At 41.6% G+C, this 25795-nt stretch overlaps 1 protein-coding gene across 1 annotated transcript in view; it reads right to left on the reverse strand.

Annotated features, from left to right (window-relative positions):
• cntn4 (contactin 4) overlaps positions 1-25795 on the reverse strand; it is a 171183-nt gene that overhangs the window by 46430 nt on the left and 98958 nt on the right. Inside the window, exons 6-11 of the mRNA XM_056437610.1 lie at positions 24918-25121; positions 22044-22146; positions 19011-19195; positions 10386-10525; positions 4922-5051; positions 2157-2307 (exon numbers count right to left, since the gene is read on the reverse strand). Coding sequence (XP_056293585.1) covers positions 2157-2307; positions 4922-5051; positions 10386-10525; positions 19011-19195; positions 22044-22146; positions 24918-25121 — 913 coding nt within the window. The remainder of the gene's footprint in view (positions 1-2156; positions 2308-4921; positions 5052-10385; positions 10526-19010; positions 19196-22043; positions 22147-24917; positions 25122-25795) is intronic.

Consider the following 25795-nt stretch of genomic DNA (forward strand, 5'->3'; position numbering starts at 1 on the left):
CAGGTTGTGCCCAGGTGTGTTTTCAAAATGCCTTTTATGGTACCGGAATTATTGTTCAACAAAAAAACTAACTTCCAAGACAAAAACAGAGAGTTATAGAAATCCACGTACTAATTTCCCATCAACATGATTCTATGCAAATAATTCATCTAAACCGCCGCAGTAAATCAATTTTAAAGTTACAACTTTAACAAAAAAGAATCCCCTTATTTTAATGAATTATTAACACGTAAATGATTCAAATTATGAATCATTCATTATTTATCAGAGCACTTGGTCATCATGCAATATCTAGTTATGAATGTGAGAGATTTTGAAAGGCAAGTATATGCAGTGGTAAAAAACCCCATCTCAGAGCATCTGAGGACGGACAATTCAAATTTCTTTTTATTTATCACCCCACACAACAGAGACAAATGTGAATTCAATCCTCACTATGAATATCAAAAACAACACAATCGAAAATGGGTCCAGGTGGTGAGAGGCCGAAAACGCATGGCGAGCGAAGGGCACCAGCGGCGAAACCACGATGCAAATTCCACGCCACTTTGTTTGACAAGCAGCAACACCGCTTTGTATATATGCAAAGGCCTGGCGAGACACTGAGCACACAGCCCTGCTGTCGGAGCGGAGTCATGCTAGAGCGGTGACACCCAATGGATGACCCCTGCCTGCAATGAGGCCACTTGGCCAGACTTCACCATTCAAATTGGACGGACGCTCGCACACACACACACACACACACACACACACACACACAGGCAAACATATTCACCTCATCTCAGGGGTCAAACGTGGCAGAACGCTCAGATGGCCTGAAACTTGGTGTCAGAAGTTGAATAATTGGATTTCGGGATCCCCGCTGAGGTGAAAGGTACTTGGTTAGCACTCTGAATTCACTCAGCAGCCGGTGTGTTTTTGGTCACCGCTAAAGAGACGGAGATAAAACACTCGAAACCCATAAACCGGAACTCATTTAGTCTTCATGCTGATTTTTGTCTTAGCTGACTCCGCCACATGTGAGGACGGAGGTGCGGTAATAAAATACGCCGCAGCGACTGGAGGCTTTTGGTGTAACGTTGAGTATGAATGTTCAAAAGATTCTTAGCTCTCTGACTGCTTGAGTCATGAAAACAATGCGTTGCATTAAAAATTAAAATTTCTGCTATGCCATGGAAGATAAGTCAATTCTTCCTTATAAAGCCTTTTATTTGAAGTATTAATGAGAGATTATTTTTTAATAGGAGAGAGTGGAGAGGGGACAGGAAAGTGAAAATACTCAAACCCGGGATTATATTTATGATTACTTAAGCAGCATGATAAACTCACCGCCAAGTCACCCAAATATACGGGACCATTTCGATGGAGCAAGAGTTCAACACGTTCTCCTTGCCAACTTGTCAAATACCAACGCTTTTTAGTGGCCGTACGCTTCAAACTATGAAGCTCTTGGTCTTCTCAGCATCAATTTTTTGACGTGTCAGGGATGGCGTGTCAGTTTAAAAAATAAACTTCCAATGTATTTTTACTCAGGTTTTAGGCTTACCGCAAAATAGAGAAACTTCGCGAAAAAAAGTCACCGTTGACTTGGTTTCACACAGGACATGTACAGCGGTCACCTGGGTGAAAGTGCAGGTTTTGTTTTTCAGACAGGAGTTAATTTAAAGTCTGCTTCGCCTCAAACAGATGCTAAAGTGAGCCGGTATGAGACGCTGATGGCCCCTGACGTGTTATTTTGGATAACGACAACGAAATAATAAGTTTGATCACTAGATCCACATGTCTATCAGATATGGTGAACAATTCAACTTTTTTAGGTTGCCTCAGGTCTGTTGCCATTTAAGCCATTAGTGATTAGAAATATATCTTGAAGAATTTTCTTTATTCGTATTTTTATTATTCTTATATATTTATTTAAGTTTTTCTTTTTGGCATTTACAATGTTTTGTCAGTGAAACTGATAAAAAAAATAATATATATATATCTTAAAGTAGTTACATTCCTCTCATAATGTACGCTATTATGCTAGGTGGTGAAAAAGCAGCGCTCTATTTGTTGACTTGTTCACGTCACACAGTATGTGACTCCTGTCCAATACTGAGGGCCACATCACATCGAAAGCTCAGCGGAAAATGCGGCAATATTTTTTGCGTTACCTGTTACTCTCTCGGAGCATCTCGCTGCCCTTCCGCCAGGAGATCACGCCCCACGGAGACATCTTGGGCTTGCACTCGATGAGCACATCTCCTCCAACCTTCACCAGCGTCTGGCTCCTCAGTTGGTTGTGAGAGAAATCTGGGGCAATGGCTGAGACAAGAGCAGCATATTAAAGCCGGGCGTTTGTAAAAAGCATCACATCTCTTTTGCTTCAAATGATCTCAAGAGTATCCGATATATAATTCATCTCTAAAAATGAGGCCTTGAATACGTGGCATTATTGCCGTGGCTAATTCTAAGACTCTATTACATTCTTCACAATCTGATCAATTAGTAATCAAAAGGCTACACAGCAATCCCCGCAATTGACGTAGAGTTGCACGGGCTTAACTTTATTGATATTCTCAACGGAGACAGAGATGTCTTGCTCTTCTTTCCCCGGCTATAAACAACTAGAAAAGATATTAGCCCTTTTAAAAAAGTTAGATATTGTCTCTGACACTCCTATTTTAAATCTCCACCTTCAGTTTGACCCTAACCCTCGGCCGTGTTGAGCCTGATTCCGATCAGCAACATGATCAGGATGAGACGCGCCGGAGGATGAATAGTGATTGCGAAGCCGCCGCTCGCTCCGAGTGGCGAGTGACAGGCCTGACAGGGCAGATGGGCGAGGCTGGCGAACAGAGCGGCGCTGGCATACATCACTGTCAGCCATTGGTCTTATAATTAATGCTTTCCAATTAGGGGCCAATAAGAGAGAGGCCGTGGGTCATCCGGCGGTATTGAGCAGAGGAGGAAGAAGGAGCAAAGTTGAGAACAAATGCGGCGGAAGGTATGCTAGCGCACGCGCCGCCACGCCATTGTGAGCGCGTTCAGGGACGACCTTGCTTTGGTTTTTCTTATGAATTATGTAAACCGCCCGAACAGCAATAATAGAGGTGGCCAACAATTTAGCTTACTAACAAATCAAGAGTGAACTTTACATCCGTTGGTCGAGTTTGCTCGGGATCACGGCCGCTGGCTCTTATCTGTTTATTGTCCTTTGACCAACAAGATTAATCACGTGTAGCTATACCGCTCCGATGTTGTACGGTCGTGTTGCGGTCCATTTTACCTCAACAATGCAGCATTGTGTTTGAAGCTACGATGACGATGCAAAAAATGGTTTTCGAAGTACCGTTAGCCAGTCTTTTTATTGTTTTAACCGAAACTTCTCGTTAATTACTATCACTCTCTCTCACGACAAACATTACAATCATCGCAAGAGTTGAATCACACAACTTTAAACCTTTGCGTGCAAAACAAGCTAGCGCATTCAATTTAGCATCTGGACCAAACATGCTAACTCATGAACATTAATCAGCTGTTTAAAACACGTTGGGAATGGGAAGTACACTACCGTTCAAAAGTTTGGGGTCATCCAGACAATTTCGTGTCTTCCATGAAAACTCACTTTTATTTGTCAAATGAATTGAAAATTGAAAAGAAAATATAGTCAAGACATTGACAAGGTTAGAAATAATGATTAATATTTGAAGTATTAATTTAGTACTTCAAGCTCAAAGGAAGGCCATGTTGTATAGCTTATATCACCAGCATAACTGTTTTCAACTGTGCTAACATAATTGCACAAGGGTTTTCTAATCAGACATTAGTCTTCTAAGGCGATTATCAAACACAATGTACCATTAGAACACTGGAGTGATCGTTGATGGAAATGGGCCTCTATACACCTATGGAGATATTTCATTAGAAACCAGACGTTTCCACCTAGAAGAGTCATTTACCACATTAACAATGTATAGTGTGTATTTTTGATTAATGTTATCTTTATTGAAAAAACAGGGCTTTTCTTTGAAAAATAAAGACATTTCTAAGTGACCCCAAACTTTTGAACGGTAGTGTAAGTCTAATGTAAGTGACGTGACTTTTCACAACATAACACAACGCAGCCTATTCAAAGTACTCCTTTCCATAAAGTACCATTTTAACCTTAATATGATCGGGAATGTCAGATGGCATTGTTGTCAGTTTTGGGGGGGCTCTTATTAAAAATCGAGTTATTAAATCCAATCCAAAGGCAAATAAGAGTATTTTTGAAATACTTTTCCAGGACATTTAACATTTCTCTCTCATATTCCATGTGTTTTCCACTACTGCAGAATTGGTCAAATGTTTTCTAGGCTTTCCAGGACGTGTGGTAACCCTGACAGACCATGGATGTCTAAAGATACCTGGATAAAGCGACGAATGTGGCGGCCAGCTCATTCCTATGAAAGTTGCTCAGTGCATGTCGAAAAAACATATGTGACTTCTGATTATAAAATTCACATAAATTATACCCAGATCTTCCGTCAATCTTCCACATCCATAAAGCAAGCAATCTAGTGTTTCCTTTAGCCCCGCCTCCCAGCCCTCGGTCCGTCCTCAGTCTGATTCACATGAACCGAGGAAGTAAAAAGACACTGGATTCGGCTATGAGTGCATTTTACGTTCAACTTTTAGGATCAAACTACTAAAAAAATAAAAGCCATTCAAATGTTTATACTGGGATGTTGAGTTAATTGAACAAAATTATGAGCTGATTTACAGACATCTCTAGAAGTAGATGAGAAAAAGGCATTTCTTTTGTGCCCAATTAATGGCAATACGTGATGGGCCTTGATGTTGTAATTTCACGGTTTGGCTACTACGTCAAATTTACACTCTTCCTGTGGGTTTATGACACAGATACACACACACACACACCGAGCCGAATCCTTACCTATCACCCGGAGCTCTGCGTTGGAGTAGACCTCTCCGTGCTTGTTCCCAGCCACACACTGGTACATTCCCGTGTCGGACAGGGTCAGGCGACTTATTGACAACCCTCCGTTGGCCACCTGTATGCGCTCCTATGGACATAGAGACGCAGGCCTTAATACGGCTTATTCTCATCTACATAAAACCAGCCAGCCAGTGGGGGCCAGTGAATTATGGTCTGGAAGTGACAGACGTGGCAATAAATCTAGGTTTTCATCACTAATGGAGGGAAAGGCTTGGGTGGGTGGAGGCAGGCTAGCAGAAAATGACCCTAATCAATCTGCATGTTTATGAGAGGGAAATAAAAACCGTGCCCTATTTATGTCAGCGACTGCACCACAGGGCCCGTTTCCACTTCAGCAGGAGGAGGGGATGAAGGAGGGGAAGGAATATCGTAACATCTGAGGTATAATGCATTGTGAAAATTGCTTTTCTGATAGGCTAGCCCCCATACATACTAAGTGCCAGCGTCAAGCCGTGTACCTCCTCTTCATCTGTTTGGCCGATCCTGGAGGCTGAGGGGGGGGGGCGTTGTCACTGAGCCATCAAATTAAGATCTCTACAGGGACGACTGGGCCCGATGAACTAAAAACTCAGCGCATCTGTCGGACATTTAATCCTCGATATAAGTTTATCTCCCTGAACTTGGGCTTTGCACACGACTTCTTCACCACAGCATGAAATCCCTGAGCAGTTTTCACGCATCTCTATGCGGCCGCGTCAGGTTCTGCCTCCGCGCGTGCCCTTCATCTCCCGCGTCTTCCTCGGGGCTCACCCATAACGTCATCGGAGCCCAGGGGTGTCTGAACGGCCTGTACCGGAGTTGCGAGGGGGGGTGGGGGGGGGATTAAGGTACTGTCACATGAAAAAGGGAGACCGTCGTCGACTGAAAGATCCCAAACTAATCCTGTGTTTGAGCAGGTTTTTGCTCCCGTAATTTCCATAACGCTCTGCGGCTCTGGATGTGCAGTGGCGAACATCCCTGCTGGCGAGGGAGGCAAATGGTGGCGTATATCAGTCTGTGCACGGGAAGCACTCCTGCTTATGGCTGCTATTAATTAAGCATGACGTTCCTCTCAAATCAGCAGTTTTTCATGCAGGGACCTGCGGGGACCATCTGTACGCCTTATGCTGAAGGAAAATGATTGGCAATGTCATTTGCCCGACAACGCTGGGTTGATTTGTTTAATATAAAGCTACGAAAGCCCGTAAAAGAATGGCTTATATGGTTTAGAAGAGTGAGCTTCGATGGGTTGATTGCTGTCTACAGTTATCTTTCTCAGAATTACTAATAACTGGAGGCCTTTGTGAGAATGATCATTTTACAGCTTAAAAATTTAAACTAGCTACATTTTATCGTCATAAAAATACCAATCCACTCTTGTGGACGCAGAAAATAATCTTTTCTTTTCTCACTTATCAGTTCAGCCTGTTTGCTCCACTTGAACTTGAATTAACAGGGGGAGGAAAGAATGAAAGAATAGAGGAGTGCATTACAGGACTGTCTCAGAAAATTAGAATATTGTGATAAAGTTCTTTATTTTCTGTAATGCAATTAGAAAAACAAAAATGTCATGCATTCTGGATTCATTACAAATCAACTGAAATATTGCAAGCCTTTTATTCTTTTAATATAGCTGATTATGGCTTACAGCTTAAGAAAACTCTAAAATCCTATCTCATAAAATTTTAATATTTCCTCAGACCAAGTAAAAAAAAGATTTATAACAGCTGAGTGTTTGTCAAGGCTCAGGAAACCCTTGCAGGTGTTTCGAGTTAATTAGACAATTCAAGTGATTTGTTTAATACCCTACTAGTATACTTTTTCATGATATTCTAATATTTAGAGATAGGATATTTGAGTTTTCTGAAGCTGTAAGCCATAATCAGCAATATTAAAAGAATAAAAGGCTTGCAATATTTCAGTTGATTTGTAATGAATCCAGAATGCATGACATTTTTGTTTTTTTAATTGCATTACAGAAAATAAAGAACTTCATCACAATATTCTAATTTTCTGAGACAGTCCTGTAGATTCACATCAGCCACGGTTGATGTTGATTCCCCGAGTACGAAGAGCATTGACTTAAAGTTCAGGTGTTTTGAAGTGCCATTTTATGAGGTACTCAGTGCATTACTTACAGTAGATTGTTTCTACAAACTGGGAGCATTTTTTTTTTTTAAAGCTAGGGTTGGTAATCTTATTCTTCAATTAAAGAAAATATATATATTTGTTAAAATTATCTTTACATCCCAGAAGTAATGAATACATCAAATTGTTCTGTCAAAAAAGGAAAGAAAAAGAAAAGCAGGTCTCTGTGGCTGTTTAATAATTTGGGAGTGTGGCTTTGGAGGAAGGCCTGAATGTCAGTGTTATAAACTAGAACTATGGGCTTTTTTTTCTTCGGTTGGATGAATAAAAAAAATTCTAGTGTACTCTTGCTGGTTTCATTAAAAGATTACCAGCCCTAGCTTTGAGTCAGAATATATAAATCTACTTAGAATACTCAAAATAATGTATATTATATGATTGGATATATAATCTTTTATATGTTACATGAGAGTACATTGCATATTATTTTTATTCTTAATGCTTTGAACTTTTGCACATCCTCTAAAATGGGAAAAGCCAGACAGGAATGTGCAGGAATATATTCTAAACAGTTACATTGTACATGTACATATTTATTCATTTTAAAATAGTAATATTGATTATATATATCTTGTTGTCTCTTACCTATTCACCAATACACAATTGTAAATTCCTACTTTGAAATAAAGCAAATTCAGATTCTGAAGTTATGTATATATATACTGATAAGATATTGATCCCTCCGTGAAAGGCATCCGGCTTAGGAATTTCAGAGGGATCAATATCTTATCTTTCTCTATAAATATACGTCATCATTTATATGTTGATTTTGTCTTATTAATCTAAATCTGCTAAATAACTAGTAACTAAAGTTATGAACTAAATGTCGTGCAGTCAAAAGTACAATTTAGTACAAAATAGCAGAAATAGGAAATACTGAAGTAAAGTACAAGGGCCTCAAAATGACAGTACTTTAAGTTTAACATTAAAGTCCAAACAGGAAGTAGCACACCATGTGTATGGTGCTCCCCCACTGACTCAAATGGATTTATCCGGTTTCACGGTGGAGTTTCCTCTTTAATTGCGCAGCCACTTGATCGTGCAGCCATTGTCAACAACGCAGCGAAGACTCGGTCCTTGAGATGAAAACAGCCACGAGAAAAAAGAAGAAGCATTGCAATAAACCCTAGCTATTTCCACACAGGGCAGTAATACAGAGCATCACAAAAACAAACTGGAGTCTCATAATCCATAAGGGCAGAGAGCAGCGGGCATGTCAACCGACTGTCCAACAAAGAGCCCGACGATTGTAGAACCGGTCTGAGAGGTACTATGATGAGAGGGAAACACTAGAAATAGTTGGGGCTCTTCAATATTTTACATGACTGACATTGAATAATTTAATGCACATATACTCAGCTATATATATATATATATCATGACTCCCCAGAAATCTACTGTCCTGTATAGTTAATTTGCCCAGAAATAGATATGGCCTGTAACTAGAGATGTTCCTCTTTACATTTATTTCCTTGTAGTATCTGAGTGTGTATATCGACAACCGACTAATACAAACAAAAAGTATATATATATTTATATATATATATCTATATATATCTATATATTTATATATATCTATATATATATATATATTTTAACAGCAGTACACTACTGATCCTTTATGAATGTGTTATGATTGCTATCATAGCTGTATGGCCTGGCTTGGGTTAAACTCTTTGTAAAATATCAGCAAGTACACACATAGAAGGGATGCCGTTGATATGATAGAATTAGACATAAGCCAGTCATACCTAAAAAAAAAACACCTTTGAAAAAACTTAAATGAAGAAATCTGGGAATGAATAATACAACTCCCAACAGAGAGAGAGAGAGATATGAAAGAAACTCTGATTTCTTTATTGCTGTTGCTCAAACTTCTAGAACGGTCAGCAGAAATAAGTCCCAGTGAACTATACGATCAGAAAGGTCTCAATTGATTCGCGGTAATAAATAACAACAAATGGCGCATCCTCTCCCCGCTGCTCTTTTACATCATTGACCTTTCCCTCTTCCACTCATTAAGCCACTGTGGTTAATGGTGGCATTTCAAACAATGTAACACCTTGGCTGATTAATCCATTCACCCATGCGTTATGAATATATCCATATATTATATTTATGCTTAAGGGGTGAGGGGGGATATAAATCAACAGTCTGTGTAACCTTTAATCACACATGCATAGGGAGCGCGGGGCGGGGCGAGGTGTGTTTGTACTCTCCTGTTATTTACGAGGATGACATTTTTTTTTTGCTTTTGTCTGAATGAATGCAATCGGTTCAGAACGAAACGATGACGAGGAGGAGGAGGAGGAGGAAGTCCTATGATAAGGCGTGCGTTAGAAAAGCGCCTGATGTTCACTCATTTTTAACTAAATGTGAGTGTTTAAAATCCCACGTAGACAAAAGAAGTGGAACCACACAGAATAGTGTTACCCAATAGGAGGTATTGATAGAATGAAAGCCAAAACAGATTGTTGATTATTCTTCCCGGATAGCAACTGTGCTGTTCCTCCGTGTGCCCATTGCCTCTGGTAACAACAACGACAGACTGGGTTTATTCCAGCGACATGTATTACATTTAACTGATCGATATCCTCTGGCGTGTTTGTCGCCCATCTCTTCTTTGGGGGGTTTGTTTGCATAATTAGGAAAATTAACATAATGCCTGTTTATGTATCAGGTGCAAGCTGTGCCTCAGTGTCCAATCAATCTTCCCCAAACAACCTGGCTAAATGATCCGATGTGGTAATAATCCAATAATGATGAAGGAATATAGAATTTTTCTTTTCTTTTTTCATTTATATTTTAAATGCCAACAAGTTAAAGTTCGATGCACAAGTAGGCGGGCCGGCGCCAACGGCAGGCTCATCTCTCTTCATTAAACACATAATGGGAATTCAGCGATGACAGGCAGCGGGGAAGGAAGGTAGGATGTCCAGTGTTAATATAGAGGAACTTACTTTTCCCACATTTGGTGGCGCAGGATTTAATAACAGCACTTGGCAAAAAGAGATTTAACAGAATATTAGGGTAGCCCTTGCATCACTGTGGCTTCCAGAGGAGCGTGAAATACTCTCAGCCTAGCAAAGCAGTCCAGTCCCCTTTGAAACGAATGCGTCGTAATCAGGAGGACAATAACGGATGCTTATTAGTCGGCAAAGCTTGAAGGAACAAGCTGAAAGTGCAGCGCTCGGTCGCTCGCACCCTTCGTGAAGAGTCTGCCGCTGTCTGAAGTCTGACCTTGGGTGGGGAACTGTGTCCTCGAATTTCTCACCTCTGCAGGTTCCAGGTTTTCTCCATTTTTCATCCACCTGTAAGAAGGCTTTGGCTTCCCCGTGGCTTTGCACTCCCACACCAACGAGTCATCGATGAGCTTCTGGGCGTCTTGGGGTTTCTCGATGAGATGAGGAGGGGCTGGAGGAAACACACGGGGGGGAAAGAAATACCACAGTGAACCCAACGTGTCGACTTAGGGATGGATGGTAACAAGGTTTTCTGTGCTTATCAAAGTCGATTTAATGAATTCAATTCATGAACGCGTGATCAGAGCAATGAGGCTTTTCATCAAGTTAGCGTGAGCTTTATGTACTTTGTTTCTTCTTCTGTCTGTCAGGTTTAATTCAGTTTATTTTGTATAGCCAGAAATCACAAATTACAAATTGGCCTCAGATGGCTTTACAATCCGTACACATACGACATCCCTGACCTTTGACCTCATATCGGATCAGAGAAAAAAACCCAAAATAGGAAAAAAAATTCACGGGGAAAAAAAGGGAAGAAACCTTCAGGAGAGCAACAGATCATCCCTCTCTCCAGGATGGACAGAAGCAATAGGTTGCAAATTAATACATTATTTGACCCCAGTTTTGTACATTCTTGATTCCTTTCCTCCTTACCTCCGCTCACACCTCACATGGCCGGGACTAAGGAAGCGAGGAGTCGAGGCAGCAGGACATTTGACGGGACACATCCTCGCATTTTAAAGTGACGCCAATAGTCATGTTTTCATGACTTGTGGGGACATTACATTGACTGACAATCATTTCCCTAACCAGCCCTGTTACCAGCTTAATCCGAACCTTAACCTAATCATACCTTTGTCTCTCATTTAATTCCCAAAAAGAATAGCATGTCCCCACAGTGCGAGTGTGTAGTCAGATTAATGTCCCCACGAGACCTTTAAAACAAGCTCACACACTCACACACATGTATGGTTAAATGTGGGAATTTTTTAATATCCCCTCTTTTATTGCTCTTAGTTTAAGGTGTGAAGTTAACAAAAATGATGAAAACCAGACACAAATACACGAGGGTGGCTTCTGGTGCCATAAAAACGCTCCATTCGATCCAATCTCACTAACTGATGGTATAATTATACAGGAGGAGAATTGATTCTCGCTGTGTCACACGAGTAACTCTGGACTAGTTAATGATTATGCCCCCCCCCTCCTCTCGCCTCCAAAAAAAGCAGTCCATAACACCGGATCAGTAAAGCTCCCTTGCGTAATGCTCCGTACATTCCGGATGATGTGTAGGTCAAGCAACCATCATCCTCTATCAGACAAGGCCAGTGGCGGGACAAGACGAATGGCCGACACTTTTCTTCCATTCCTCGGATCTCCACCGTAATGCCACTCTCAAGGACTGACCTATGTGGTGGCTTCTCAGAAACAGTACATATTCCTCCTCTAATTGGCTTCGGCGATACAATATTTAGCCTTCGAGCGAGGCAGGATAAGACAGCGAGAAATGAAATCACTGCAAATGATTCCCCATACTATATCTGTGTGTGTGTGTGTGTGTGTGTGACAACTTGTGTGCACGTGGGTGTAAAGTTCAAGACGGGGGTGTTTTGCACGCCCTTGTGTATTTGTGTTGGTGGCCTGCGCAATCGGATTCCACATCAAGGTCCTTCTATCAGAGACACATTTCGTATTTGTGGATCATGTGACCTACTACAGGCTTTGTGAGATTCCCCCCCACGGCGGCGGCACAAGGTTGGCTCGGGTCGTTAGCGCTGACACCGAGCTGTTGCCGTGAAAACAGTGCAGAAAAGGTTTCCCTTTGACAGAAAGCTGAGGCTGCTGTCGTCTTCTCAGCTGCACAGAATGGACATCGGGCCTCATACAGATTTCCGCTGATGGATTACAATGTGTTCTTATTTTCTGACTGGCCTTTGATTTCTGGGATTCGCCAATTATATTTCCACGGTTTTCTAATTTGAGGAAAATATTACGTTTTAGAGCAGTGTTTCTCAACCTTTCTTGAGTGAAAGTACCCCCTAACTATCCAGTTTTGGTTAAATACACAGCGCTGTGCCATCAGGCTCTGATTTAATACAGAATATATACAATTATGTTCATGAACTTACATTTAGATTCCATTTTGAAAATATTTTTTTTAATGGATGCTAATATTAAATATATTTTTTACAAATCTCACGTACCTCCAGGGGTGCACGTCCCCCCATTTGAGAACCACTGTTTTAGAGTAACTGATGAATCGACTTTTAAAGGAATACTATTGGTCCATCGATCCGAGTGAAGACTACAACACCCTTGTATGATGTTGCCTGTGTTCGGCTTCTGAATGGCTTCCGCACTGCTCTGTGATGCTCTTTGATGTTCCACTAACACCCGTTTCACCCTGTCGGAAATCACATTCACGGTGTTTGCACACGGCACAACACCTGCCGCCCTTTTATCGTCTTTAGAGAGCGTTATCCGTGCCATCAATACAAAAATCTGCCACCTGCCGCCCTGTTTATCCTTTTTTTCTAAATCAAGAACAATCTTACTGCACGAGGCCCATTTACTCTAAAAACTATGGGATGTAACATCTCTGTGACCCTTGTCTTAATTGCAGTTGCTTTACCTGCACTCAAAGAAATGACTCATTGGATGAACTCAATTAAATTGTTGGCAGGTTTTCCATCCAATAATTATATGCAACTCCAACTCAAATTTAGCACATGAGTGCAATAAAATGTAATTAAGTTCGTCCAACTCATTTGTATCAAATATATCTAAAATAAAATAACTATTCATTAAATTTAATTAATTTGTGTTTATCCAACTCAAAATATAAACTAACTAACTAACAAAATATGCAAACTCCACACAGAAGGAACACCCATACTGGGAATTGAACCCACGGACCTCTGGCTTTGAGGCGACAGTGCTAGCCACTACACCACCGTACAGCCTTGAAAGTGTGTTCACCTCATATAAACAACTGATTTTCAGCTGGCGCATGCGCAAAGGGTAGTCCTCAATGAAACACATTTATTTTGAGTTGATATGCACACCATCTAACCTAAATAAATCTAATAAATGAAAGTATTCATACATTTTGTGTTACACCCATTAAATATAAATATCTATTTTTGTAATTGATTTATTTAAATGTATCAAACAATATTTAAATGTCACCTCGAAGAAGGGCTTGAATCGTTTTTGTGAGTGTAACCTAAATAAATCTAATAAATGAAAGTATTCATACATTTTGTGTTACACCCATTCAATATAAATATCTTCGTTTTGTAATTGATTTATTTAAATGTATCAAACAATATTTAAATGTGTCACCTCTAAGAAGGGCTTGAATCGTTTTTTTGAGTGTGGCTAGGATGTTCAAACTAACAGTTTACGCACGTTGATGAGTTTTTTAAAATCTATTTAATTAAGCTTTACGACCACCTGCAGAAGTCTTTGATGTGTTGTTGTCATTGTGTTTAGAAAAGAGCCCCCAGGGAAGTGACTCCAGCATCCTTCCGCAATCCTCCATCAAGAGCCTGAATGAGCCGCCCCACCCACTGCATTGCTGCTGCTTCTTCTTCTTCTTCTTCTTCTTCTTCTTCTTCTTCTTCTTCTTCTTCTTCTCCTTCTCGATGGCAGGGTCCCCTCACTCCATCCCTTCGCCCCCCGCTGCCAACCGATATCGACTCAGTCAACGCTTACCAAATGAGAGCCGGCAGGGGGGGGGGGGGGATGGGGCCGAAGCGCACAGACAATCAGAACAAACGTCAAGTGACTAAAGGAGGAGAGGGGAAGATGGGAAATTGCCTTATCGCTGAAAATCACTGTGGGATAATGCAGCGGTGAAGTCTGCAGAAAACACAGACGCGACTACGAGGAGGGAGAGGGCGGGGGGGGGGGACTGACCTGTCACAGCTTCACATTTACTTCAATCCCCCCCCCCCCACCCTACGAGAAATATCGACTTCCACAAGGGAGCAAAAGCACATTCCTTTTATTTTCCTTCTCCCCCGAGCGTGTCTTTTCAGGGATGGAAATTGAACAAGAATCCTCGTCCTCGCCTTGAGTGGTCGTTGAACACCGCTTCCCATACGCAATCGCCAAGAAAGGCGGTCGCCGATTGCACCCAAGCTGGAGAGAACTTCTGTTGCGTGCAATGAATCTCGAATTCCCACCGCCAGTTTGAATGCGAATGTGATTGAAGCCGCTAAAAGCTTCAATGAAAGTTATTGAACTCCTCGTCTCGGTTTCAGCGGAGACGCCGCGGGAAACATTTTAAATTGGACAAAACGCAGCTCCTTCACATCCAAAAGACGCTCACACCCCATTCCTACTGCATTAGTGGGACTCGCCGCTGCATTATGACGTGTGTGAATGCTTTTAAAGTGACCGTAATGTTAACACCTTTGTCTTTATCCAAACACAATGTCAGCGCAGCGTGCCCGAATGCACAAGAGATAAACGGCGTTTCTCAATCAGCGTACTTGTGCGTACTTTCCTCTACTTGTGTCCTCTTGGACTCGTGAAACGTCATCAGTCTCAGCCCGAGTACATGTTCCAATTCAATGTTCGCTTCTCGCAAAGCACGGTCAAAATGCCCGGATGTGACTTGATCCTCCCACTTTCCGGAGGATGCATCAGAGGAGACTTGTGCGTACTCTGGCCAGCATATATCCCAGAATGCATTTCACCAGCAACCGGAAACAGTAGCGGAGGAGAAAATAAACTACTGACGGTTGACTTTTTATAAATACTACTGTTGTTGAGTCAGGAATGTAATTACCTTCGCATTGAAAATGCGGAAGGTTATGTTTTGATCGCCGTGTATTTATTTATTTATTCATTTATTTATTTGTATGCGTGTTATTCGCATAACACAAAAAGTATTAAACCGAATCGCATGAAATTCGGTGGGATGATTGGTTGTTATCCGGGGACCATTTGATTAGATTTTGGGATCAATCGGGTCAAAGGTCAAGGTCATGAAAAGGTCAAAATCTTCTTTTTACCATAGCACGGTCAATTTTTATCCAATTGGCATGCAATTAATGCCAACATGTTCATAATTCAATGCCCAATCTTGTGAAATGCGAAGGTATGCGCTCTACCGAGTGCCCGTTCTAGTTTTAGGATGTTTTGTTTATTTGACTGTAAAAAATAATTTACAGTGAAAAATTAGAGTGAACTCAGGAGCAAGAAAAGCTGATGTGGTGACGTCATCAAGTCAGCTGCTGTTCCAATCGCAGAAAGACCGCCCTCTCGTCGTCCCGTCCTCCGGAGTTTGGACTCCCAAGACCAGACTCCAAAAGAACACAAGTCTGTTCTCGTGTACTTTGAATTGAGAAACGGCGAAAGAGATGACCTCATCGATTCCCCCCCATTGGCGTTACACTGCTGACGAATGTCTCAAAGGCTTAATTCAAAGGGAGTTCAAAATAAGATTCCTGATTTCTATCACCTGGCAGCAGACAGCAGGAAGGAGGGAGAGAGAGAGAGAGGGGGGGGGGGGGACGACTGACAAAACACATCAAAAATGACAGAGGAGCCACAGTTCAGAGGGACAAATCAACCATCGGTGGATCACAGCGTGCTCCCGGGGCTGTTGGGAGTGAGCGAGGCGAAGGGCCTCCAGAACTGTGGTAAATCACGGCAAATTGTTTAATGCCCCAAATGAGTTACGTTTGACGGCTGACACAGCACGACCCGAAGTGGGGAGAATCGGAGGGAGGCAAAGCAGAGGGCGGTCCATGTGTGGCAGAAGAAAAACCCACAGATTGTTCAGAGAGCGAGATAACGGCTCGGTCGGGATCCGGAGTGCCGGATCCTATTATTCCGAACACGTCAGTTCCATTGTTTCGTGGCATTCGTGATTATGGAAAGTTAGCAAGAGAGGTAAACAGTGACAGAACATGTCCGTCTTTAAACTTTCATTGCCAGGGAGAGAGTCGCGAACTTTGATTATTTTACAGTGTGGTGGCTCGACAAGCATTATTTATGATTCTGTTCCGTCCTCCCGGAGTTTCAGTCCAGTGTTCATAAGTCACATAATATATATGAATCTTGTGCTTCACTATCAACGTTTAACTCAAAGATACTTTGCATGGGTCCCAATTCCATTCCACAGCACAAGGGCAAAGGTTTGGTTTCTGTATTTGGTGCCACATGTCAAGATTCAGGTTGCCCTCGACCTTTCAGCCAATCAAGTGCTTGCATTCCAGGGCTTATTAAAAGATAAGACTCTTTGGGAGAGCACATGGGAAATATAACTTCTCTCCAAAGATAATGCAAGCTATTCTGCTCAAATATTAGGAGGGGACAATTCGGTCCTCCCAAACTATTATATGCCGATATTATAACACAATATCATATGTCCATATGCAGACCGACCGAATTGGTCCATCCAACACCACTGTAAAGAATCTTGGCGTTATCTTTGATCGGGACTTGTCCTTTAACTCCCACGTAAAGCAAATCTCAAGGACTGCATTCTTTCATCTACGTAATATTTCAAAAATCAGGCACATCTTGTCTCAAAAAGATGCAGAAAAATTGGTTCACGCGTTCGTTACTTCGAGACTGGATTACTGCAACTCCTTATTATCAGGCTGCTCTAATAAGTCTCTTAGGTCCCTCCAGTTGATCCAGAATGCTGCAGCTCGTGTTCTCACTAAAACTAAGAAAAGAGATCACATCACTCCTGCACTAGCTGCTCTGCACTGGCTCCCAGTAAAATCAAGAATCACTTTTAAAATTCTTCTCTTAACGTACAAAGCCTTGATTGGTGATGCACCATCATATCTTAAGGAGCTTGTAGTACCATATTGCCCCACTAGAGAGCTACGCTCACTAAATGCGGGACTACTTGTAGTTCCTAGAGTCTTAAACAGTAGAATGGGAGCCAGAGCCTTTAGTTATCAAGCTCCTCTTTTATGGAACCAGCTTCCAATTTCAGTCCGGGAGGCAGACACAGTCACCTCGTTTAAGAGTAGACTTAAGACCTTCCTCTTTGACAGAGCTTATAGTTAGGGCTGAATCAGGTTTGCCCTGGTCCAGCCCCTTGATATGCTGCTATAGGCTTATAGCTGCCGGGGGACGTTTTAGGATGCACTGAGTACCTACCTCCTCTTTTTCTCTCCTTAAGGATGAATTTTCATCTCTCAATCACACGTTACTAACTCTGCTTTCTCCCCGGAGTCCTTTTGACTTCACGTCTCATGGGGTCATCGGACCCTATGAGACGACATAGATCCTATCTGCCTGATGGATCATTGAGGTCTGGGTCGTGGAATTCCTGCTCCTGACTACGCCACTGTCCTGTTGAGACTCCGCCTACTGTTGAGACTCCGCCACTCCTCCTCCCCACCGCCATCTGCCTGATGGATCGTGGAGGTCTCCATCGTGGAATATGCCTACTATGAACTATTCATACACTCTGTCATATTCATTGAATGTATTTTAACTCTAAATCTGTCCTTCTGTACACATTACATCTATTGCATCTGTCCATCCTGGAGAGGGATCCTCCTCTGTTGCTCTCCTGCAGGTTTCTTCCCTTTTTTTCCCCCTGAAGGGTTATTTGGGAGTTTTTCCTGGTCCGATGTGAGGTTTTGGGGCAGGGATGTCTATGTGTACAGATTGTAAAGCACTCCGAGACAAATTTGTAATTTGTGAAATTGGGCTATACAAATAAACTGAATTGAATTGAATTGATCTTTATGACATATTGTTTGCAGTTAGATGCTTGACATCTCGTGACTAATTTGCTAATTGTTCTAGTTGTACAGAACTCTGGATAGAAAACAAAGATTAGTTCCAACAATCTGTTTCAGCAGACGCAAAAATATCAATCTCATCAAACTACAATACTGAGCTGCTCCGATCAACTGTAATATGAATGCGATGCTATATATAGATGCCAACATGTCGACAACGGTTGGGCTATCTAGAATTTAAATATATGTCTATAAATATATTTCAATTATAGATATACTTAGCTCTAAATTGAGATGTTTCATTGAATCTAATATATATATTATTAATAAATACATAAACAGGAAATAAAAAAGCAGATTAAAGTTTCAATCGGAAATTATTAAAAAAAAGTAGTATTTATCATTTTGTCACTTTTTCTGACTTTGTTGTTTGAGAATGGAGTGGCAGATGACATCATGACTCCTCGCATCTGAACTCAATCGGTGTGACTGCTCATCAGCAACGTTAAGTGGAACTACTAACCCTCTTCCTGTCGATTCAGATGCCTCTGTGCAGATTATGTCCTTGACATATGTGCCACGGGGCTATGTATAGTACATTTACCGGCTTTAATCTCCAGTCAAGTTGGACGTCTATCATGCTGCCATCTGGTGGAACCCAATACAGGGCTCACCAACAAGGTTGCGTCGAAGGGCTCAGCATCATCCCCATCACTCCTTTAATCTGGATCAAAATATTCGAGGCATCATGGCTGACAGCCTTTAATCATTTTTGATGTGCTGTTAAAACCAGCCTGCCTCCTCGTGCGCGCCACTCGAGCCTCTGCCGACTGCTTCATAAGACCGGTTGCGTCTGCTTTTTTAGTCTGAGCCGGTCTGACAGATGCGGTGCACGGCGGTCAAATATTCATGTGTGTCAGAACCACCTACCGTAGAAGGAGAGCTTTCCTTTCACCGTGTTCAATCCCCTGGAGTTCTCCGCCACACACTCGTACGTGCCGGCGTCCTCCTGCTGGAAGTACGGGATTTCCAGGATGCCGCTTGCTTTCCTCATGTCCACTTTCCTGGGGAAAGGCACACCGTCCACTCGCTTCCATTTTATAGACGGCACCGGGCTGCGTGAAGAGAGGCATGGAGGAGATTAACCATCTGATGTCACAGCTTTTCACAATTTCTGTGAATGATTTCCTGCTCAGAGGTGAACTAAATCGTCAACAATGTGCAATTCTGATGTATTCAAATTCCAAAATATTTCTGTAAATTCAATATATTTTTTTAAAGATTTTAGTTATTTATCGATTACTGTTTGAAAAATAATATAATCGGCTAAAAGTGAACTGTATCAGTACATTTATCAAACATTACCTTGATGGTAAATAAAGGAGCAGAATCAGAGCTGAATCAAAGACCGTATAAAGATATGAAGCCAGTGCTGAAGTGTCTTAAACTTGCATTCTCTCTAATGGCCAGCGGGGGGCGAAATCCAAAGACTATAAGAAAATGACTGTACTTCTCACTTGATTTATTACCTCAGTAAACATTGAAACATAAGTTTATGGTCTCAATCGTTCATTTCAAGTCTTCTTCAATACAGCATTGATGTTCATTTTGTAAATGATGGTCCACTTAGAGTAAAATAGGCAATAAAGCAGGACATATGCTTTAGGGCGTGGCTACCTTATGACATAAAACTTTAACCCTTTGTTAAATGTTTTCTTTTTCAGCGTTTGGTTGCACTTATCTCCACTGGTTTGTGTCACATCTGGTGGCCCAAAAAAAAGTTGCAGACGGTCAAAACACCACGGCGGTGACAGACAAAATGACAAACTCAGGGTTTTGAAAAAGGTCAGTCCACAAACCGATGGGTGCTTATCTACAGCCTGTGCTTGAAACAAATTACAATCAGTCCTTTAACAAGCCTCAATGTTTCCATTATATGTACATATTCCCTTACATATTACATATTATATCATTTTTAATGGGCTTATAAAGTGAATGGTTTAAAGTGTATGTGAGTCAGTGGTGAGCAGGTACGTCTTTCAATCAGGGGATCTGCGGTTCGATCCCCGCCCTAGTAGATGTGTCCTTGAGCAAGACACTAAACCCTGAATTGTTCACCCTTGTGTATGCGGTGTATGATTGTAAGTCGCTTTGGATAAAAGCGTCAGCTAAATGTAATGTAATATATAGTTAAGGGCTTTTCAGTAATCTAACTTCCTTTACACCACGTGTCAAACTCGCGGAATGAATTATTTTTGGCCCGCATGATAAAATCTATTTACTATGAGAGCTGGCCCGCCGGTATATCGCACGCACCACCATAATACTACAAATCGTGCCCACCTCACAGTCTGTATGACACACCACTTCTGTCCACTTTCAACTATCCCTCTTCCCAAAAAATGGCGAAACGAAAGGTGGAATTTGAATACAGGAGTTCAAGACAGGTGGGAGGCACAGTGTATGTTCGCGGATGTAAATGTCAAAGTCTTCTGTGTCTTTGTTCAAGTGAATTTGTTTGATTGGCCTGGGACTCTGTAATGTTTTATACTGAAAAAAGAATTGTTAAAACCGTTTTTATATATATAAAAAAAATCCTTGTATTGTGGTTATTTTCTTGGAGTTACAATATTTACTATGTTTTTTGGGGTATGCAATGGGTATGGCAGACAGTGTGGCTGTAATGAAAGAACACAACATAAGGGCGCGATCACACCCGACGCCACTTAAAATACGCAACCGCTCCAAAACCGCCTGGGCAAAAACGCGCCGGGCAAAACAGCGCGTTGAAGTCGTGTTTCGATTTAGAATTATAAAACTCTTCGTAATTAATGAGCGCTAAAATGAGTGTCTCGTCGGGAAAAAAAAAAAGCCGCTAGAAAAACGCACCGCGCGGCATTTGAAAGACATTCACACGGCGATTTGCCGATTTTGAAGCCCAAAAAAGCAGGTTTGAACTGCTCAGTGATCCATTTGTAGCTGAAGTGGAAAACGCGCCATCAAACCTCCACATGGAGCTCCGATGCAGCGACACGCTGAAGGCAACATATGAGTATGTGGGCGCTGCAGTTTCCACGTTTATCCCCGACACGATGCCCCAGCTGCCTCCCAGGCTGCTCACACCTCTCTATGTGTGGCAGCACATACCCGTGTGAACAACTGTTCACTTTGATGAAGATCAACACCATTTCACACGGGACTCGTCTGACTGATGAGCACCTTCACTCCATCCTGAGGGTTTCCTTAGCTCAGAGCCTGACCCCAGACATGATGAACTTGTATCCAAGATGAGACGCCAAGTGTCTGGCTCAGACCAGTGAGCATCACAGCAGCAAACGGTGCTTTGACGCATTTTCAGTTTTTAAGTTTCATTTTTGCATTTTCTTTCTCTTGCTTCTATACAGGACATTTGATTTTTCTTTGAAGTAAATTATGTTTGGCTGTTTGCCTGTAAGACAATGTTTTCACTTGCAATTATTCTGGAAAAACTGCAGATAGTTATAAGCAATTAAAATATATATATATTTATGTATAATTTATCATTTTTATTTCATTTATTTCATAATTAATGTTGTTTTATAGGCAATACTCTATAGGCCTTGTTAGTTCCACGTTTAATATGTGCAATACGTTTTCTTTCAATACATTTTCAATAAATGTTGAACCCATCTGGCTCTTGACGCGTATCAATTTCTTTATTTCGGCCCACTGTGTTTTTGAGTTTGACACCCCTGCTTTACATTGTCTTACACATCCTGGTATTCTAACCAAAGAGGTTCACACGACAGCACGTAGATTTCAATTTCTTAGATGTGCCACTTGAAACACACGAGAACTGCAGCAAAGCGGCATGAAACACACAAAAAAGATTTGAGATATATCCCAGCACTCTTCTGGTGATAGTTTTTCTTTCATAATTATGCGATTGAGCATGCTGAGCCTGACATTGAAGAGTGGGCTTACTTTCCCAAAGCGAAGCATTCCAGCTTCACAGTGGATCCTTTGGCAACATGAACGACCTCTGGAAACTGAACTTCAATCTTTGGCTCGTATTCACCCATCACACCTGAAAGAGAAATGCAAATGAGCGTCAGTGTTAAAGCAAAGAGAAAAGAAAAAAGTTGTATTTGTGTTTTGAAACTTCATCAAAACCAAAAAGAAAGAAAAAAGAAAAATATAAACACTGGCTGTGTCTTCTGTTGCTAAACAGCTTCTGAAAAAGCTTTTTTCAAGTAGAAAAAAAAAAGAAGTAAACTTCCAATCTGAGCAGCGGAAAATAAATAAAGCACCGTGCTCTCGGCGCCGTCACAGAACGCCCCCCCCCCCCCTGTTGAAAATAATGAGAAAAACGAAGCCGAAGCGCGGCTCTCCAGTGGATGTGCAACACGCTGCTGCTGTTGAATGGGGAGGGGAAAAAACAAACATCTTTGAGAATTCACAGACGGTTTGAGCTTTTACATCCCGATGAGTTTCATCTTGTTGTGTAGTGCTAACAGCTATGAACCAGAAAACGGGCCCATCAAATCCCCCTGGGTACCGCCACAGTGTCTACAAAGCATCCCATTCACTGTCGGCGAAGCGGCTCTGGTGGATTATAATATTACTGCTGTGCATGCTAAAAAAAAGATAGAAAACAATCTCTCTGAATAAAGCAGAAGAAGGGAATGTGGGCTGTCTGGTGTTCTAGCTTTGGGGAGAGACTTATTCCTCAATCAAGACTTGAGCATCTGACAGCAAGTGCGTGTTTTGGTCTCACACTCAAATCACACTACGGTAAATTGCATCAATGTGTTTGTAATTGGGTGTCATTTCATTTCTCCTCGCAGGGCCAAAGACAAAACACCCAGAGCACAACATAGTGTTTTTTAAAAGCCTCTCGTCCACCACTGTAACAATAAGCCCCCCCCCCCCCCCCCCCGTTGTTGTAATTCAGGGCTGTGTTGCACAAATAGCTCCGGAGATGGAGGAAACAGGCCAATTTCATCCCGTTGATTTGGCGAGGCATGTGTTATCCGGATGGCTCCCCGAGTGACTGTGAAAGCTAATTCAGATCCTTATCACAACTGTCTAATGCCGGAATGTAACCACAGCACTATCACCACTTTCAGGCCGACAGGTGGAAGTGGACGGGTAATTGTCACATACCATAACCTTTTGTAGGTGACACCTGTTTAATACGCCAACCCCATGACCGTGGTGGAGCTGACGGTTTTGCCTTTTTTGCCTCGGTGAAATAAAAGGTATAATGAAAAAAGAAAGGAATGATGCAGGTGGGGAAAGTGGTCAGGGGTTGGGTGGGAAGAAAGAAATAACGTCTCTCAAATCAGGGGAGCTATTTGCAATTCAGTCTCGCGGATAGTGAAGTAATGCATTTCTAAAATGATTTCCACATGCAAATCATATATGATGTGTTGATGGGTGATAAGTGTGTTTTTCTTATGTCAGAACTTCAGCTCTAATTAGGGTACGATATCTACAAAATACTACATTAAGTGAGTGCCATCTCAAGCCAACGCAAAATAAAAGTCCTGTATATCCAATATAAAAACCACAAACAACTCATTATAAAGAAGTGGCAATATGTATTTGTTTTTTATATATCAATTTGTGAACAAACAAAAGACCTCTGAACCATCCACAACTCATTAAATAATGAACGGATGCTTGGTAGACCAGGATAAGGACTGGTATTAATACACCAGCCACATGGTTGGCAAACACATTAGAAATATGTAGAATATTGTGTTTTATAAACTCCTTATACATGCTTAATGGGGTAAATTAAAATAAAATGTTACCAATAATGCTAATAGTATTAGTAATAGCTTCCAAATAAAACCTCACAAAGCTGTTTGATAAAAGCAAGTGTTCCCTCACGGGATTTATTTTATTTTTTGTATTACATCAGATCAGCTGTAATAAATTAGAAGACAAAAAAAGACATTTATTTTGAACATAAATAATATTAAGCTTCATAATTCTCGCATTGCATTAGATTTGGTAAGAATCAACCTTTTAGGACCGAAGCCTACAATCAGATTCCTTACTGACGGTGACCTTTCCTCTGGCGTGCCTTGATAAGGCCAGCCACAAGCATCAGATCTACATGTTAAAGGACATGCTCAAATTAGCTGAGGTTGAGATGATTAAGCTTTGAATTCCGCTTGTATTCCTCAAAGCCATTCGTCCTTCTTCCTGGTAGCTACAGAGCAAGTTTGGCTCTCTTGTGTATCAAGAGAGCCAAACCACATTCTCATCACTGCTATATTAAATCAATGGAGGAGCTTTTAAAAAAATACTAATAAAAATGACCAAATATAGAAGAGAAACCCAAAGAACTTCTTAAAGTGAAATGTTGAGCCATGAGCCATATTATTATCAAAACACTCCACACAAGATGGAGACCATTGGCCTTTGTAGAGTGTTTTCTTTTTCACAATCGTATGTGTTTTGCATGTCCACTTGTATACATAAACAACTTTGCATATGCACATAAAATAATACAAATGGATACTTTTGGAGAAATGCAACTGAAACTGTGGCTGCATTATTTGGTCAACATTAGAGTAAACGTTACTTATCCTACTCCAGAAGGGTTATAGCTTAGTGAGAGAGTAGTATATAAACTGTAGTCGAGGTGTATCTCAAATCTCGCTGTCACAAAATATGAAGGTCGAAAGGAGGATTTGCTGATTGCAAATACAGATCAATATATAGGCAAAAACAGGGAAAGGAAGATAACCAGGACTCACTTCCATTCGTCTTATGTGCTGTGGTTGTCAATGTTTGTTATGTGGGTGGTTTAGTGCAAATGGTGTGTTCAAAAGCAGATCTCACCGTCACTGCGGAGCACCAGTGGAGTGGGCGGACCCTGGACCCGGGTCTTTGTGACGGTGTTAGTCACCACACACGTGTAGTTGCCGACATCTGAGGGCTTCACCTTGGCGATGTACAGGTTCCCCGTCTCCTGCGAGATGAATCGGCGAGTGTCCTGCTTCACAAACGTCGGGTACTCGTTAAAGATCCAGGAAAACACGAGATCTGCGGATGGAAAAGAAAGAAAGGAGGGTTCTCACGTTAGATGGTATCAGGGGAGGCTGTGAAACCAAGGTTGGGGGGGGGGGGTTGCCGGCAACGATGTTGGCTTGTGATAATTTCTAAACCTCCTGGGGGTTATATCACGCTGAGGTGAAAATTGATGACAGGATCGGTGTGAGGTTGCAAATAAATGTGATTCTACTGAATTATCTGGAGTCCCCTCAAATGACCATTTTTCATGTGGATGAGGTTTGCATGCATGAATTAAAATTGACAGAGACACAGTGTAAACTGCTTATATGGATCAAAAAGTTTAGGACAGAATCATCCCGATACAAATGTTGTTGTAATAATTAGCTTGCAGCTCATTTGAGGCTTTTCGTATATATATATATATATGAAAAGAAATGGAAACACATTTCTGGCTGGCTACCTGAGGCTTGTGTTAAGTGCATATCGAAATGGTCATAGAAAACAGTCAATGAAAAACGAATGCGCGATGGCTTAAGCCTCACTGGTCAAGTGGACCGGCGGATTCCGACCAACAACATGCAACAACCCCGCTGCAGTGATGGAACTGGCCCAAAGCCGGCAGAGCCCCACCCCTTGGTGCGGAAAGAGGTGTTGTCCATTTCATCGCTCTATAGTCATGGAGTAAATATACAAATGTCAATGAG

Source organism: Pseudoliparis swirei, chromosome 18 (genome assembly GCF_029220125.1).
Source record: "Pseudoliparis swirei isolate HS2019 ecotype Mariana Trench chromosome 18, NWPU_hadal_v1, whole genome shotgun sequence".
NCBI lineage: Eukaryota > Metazoa > Chordata > Actinopteri > Perciformes > Liparidae > Pseudoliparis > Pseudoliparis swirei.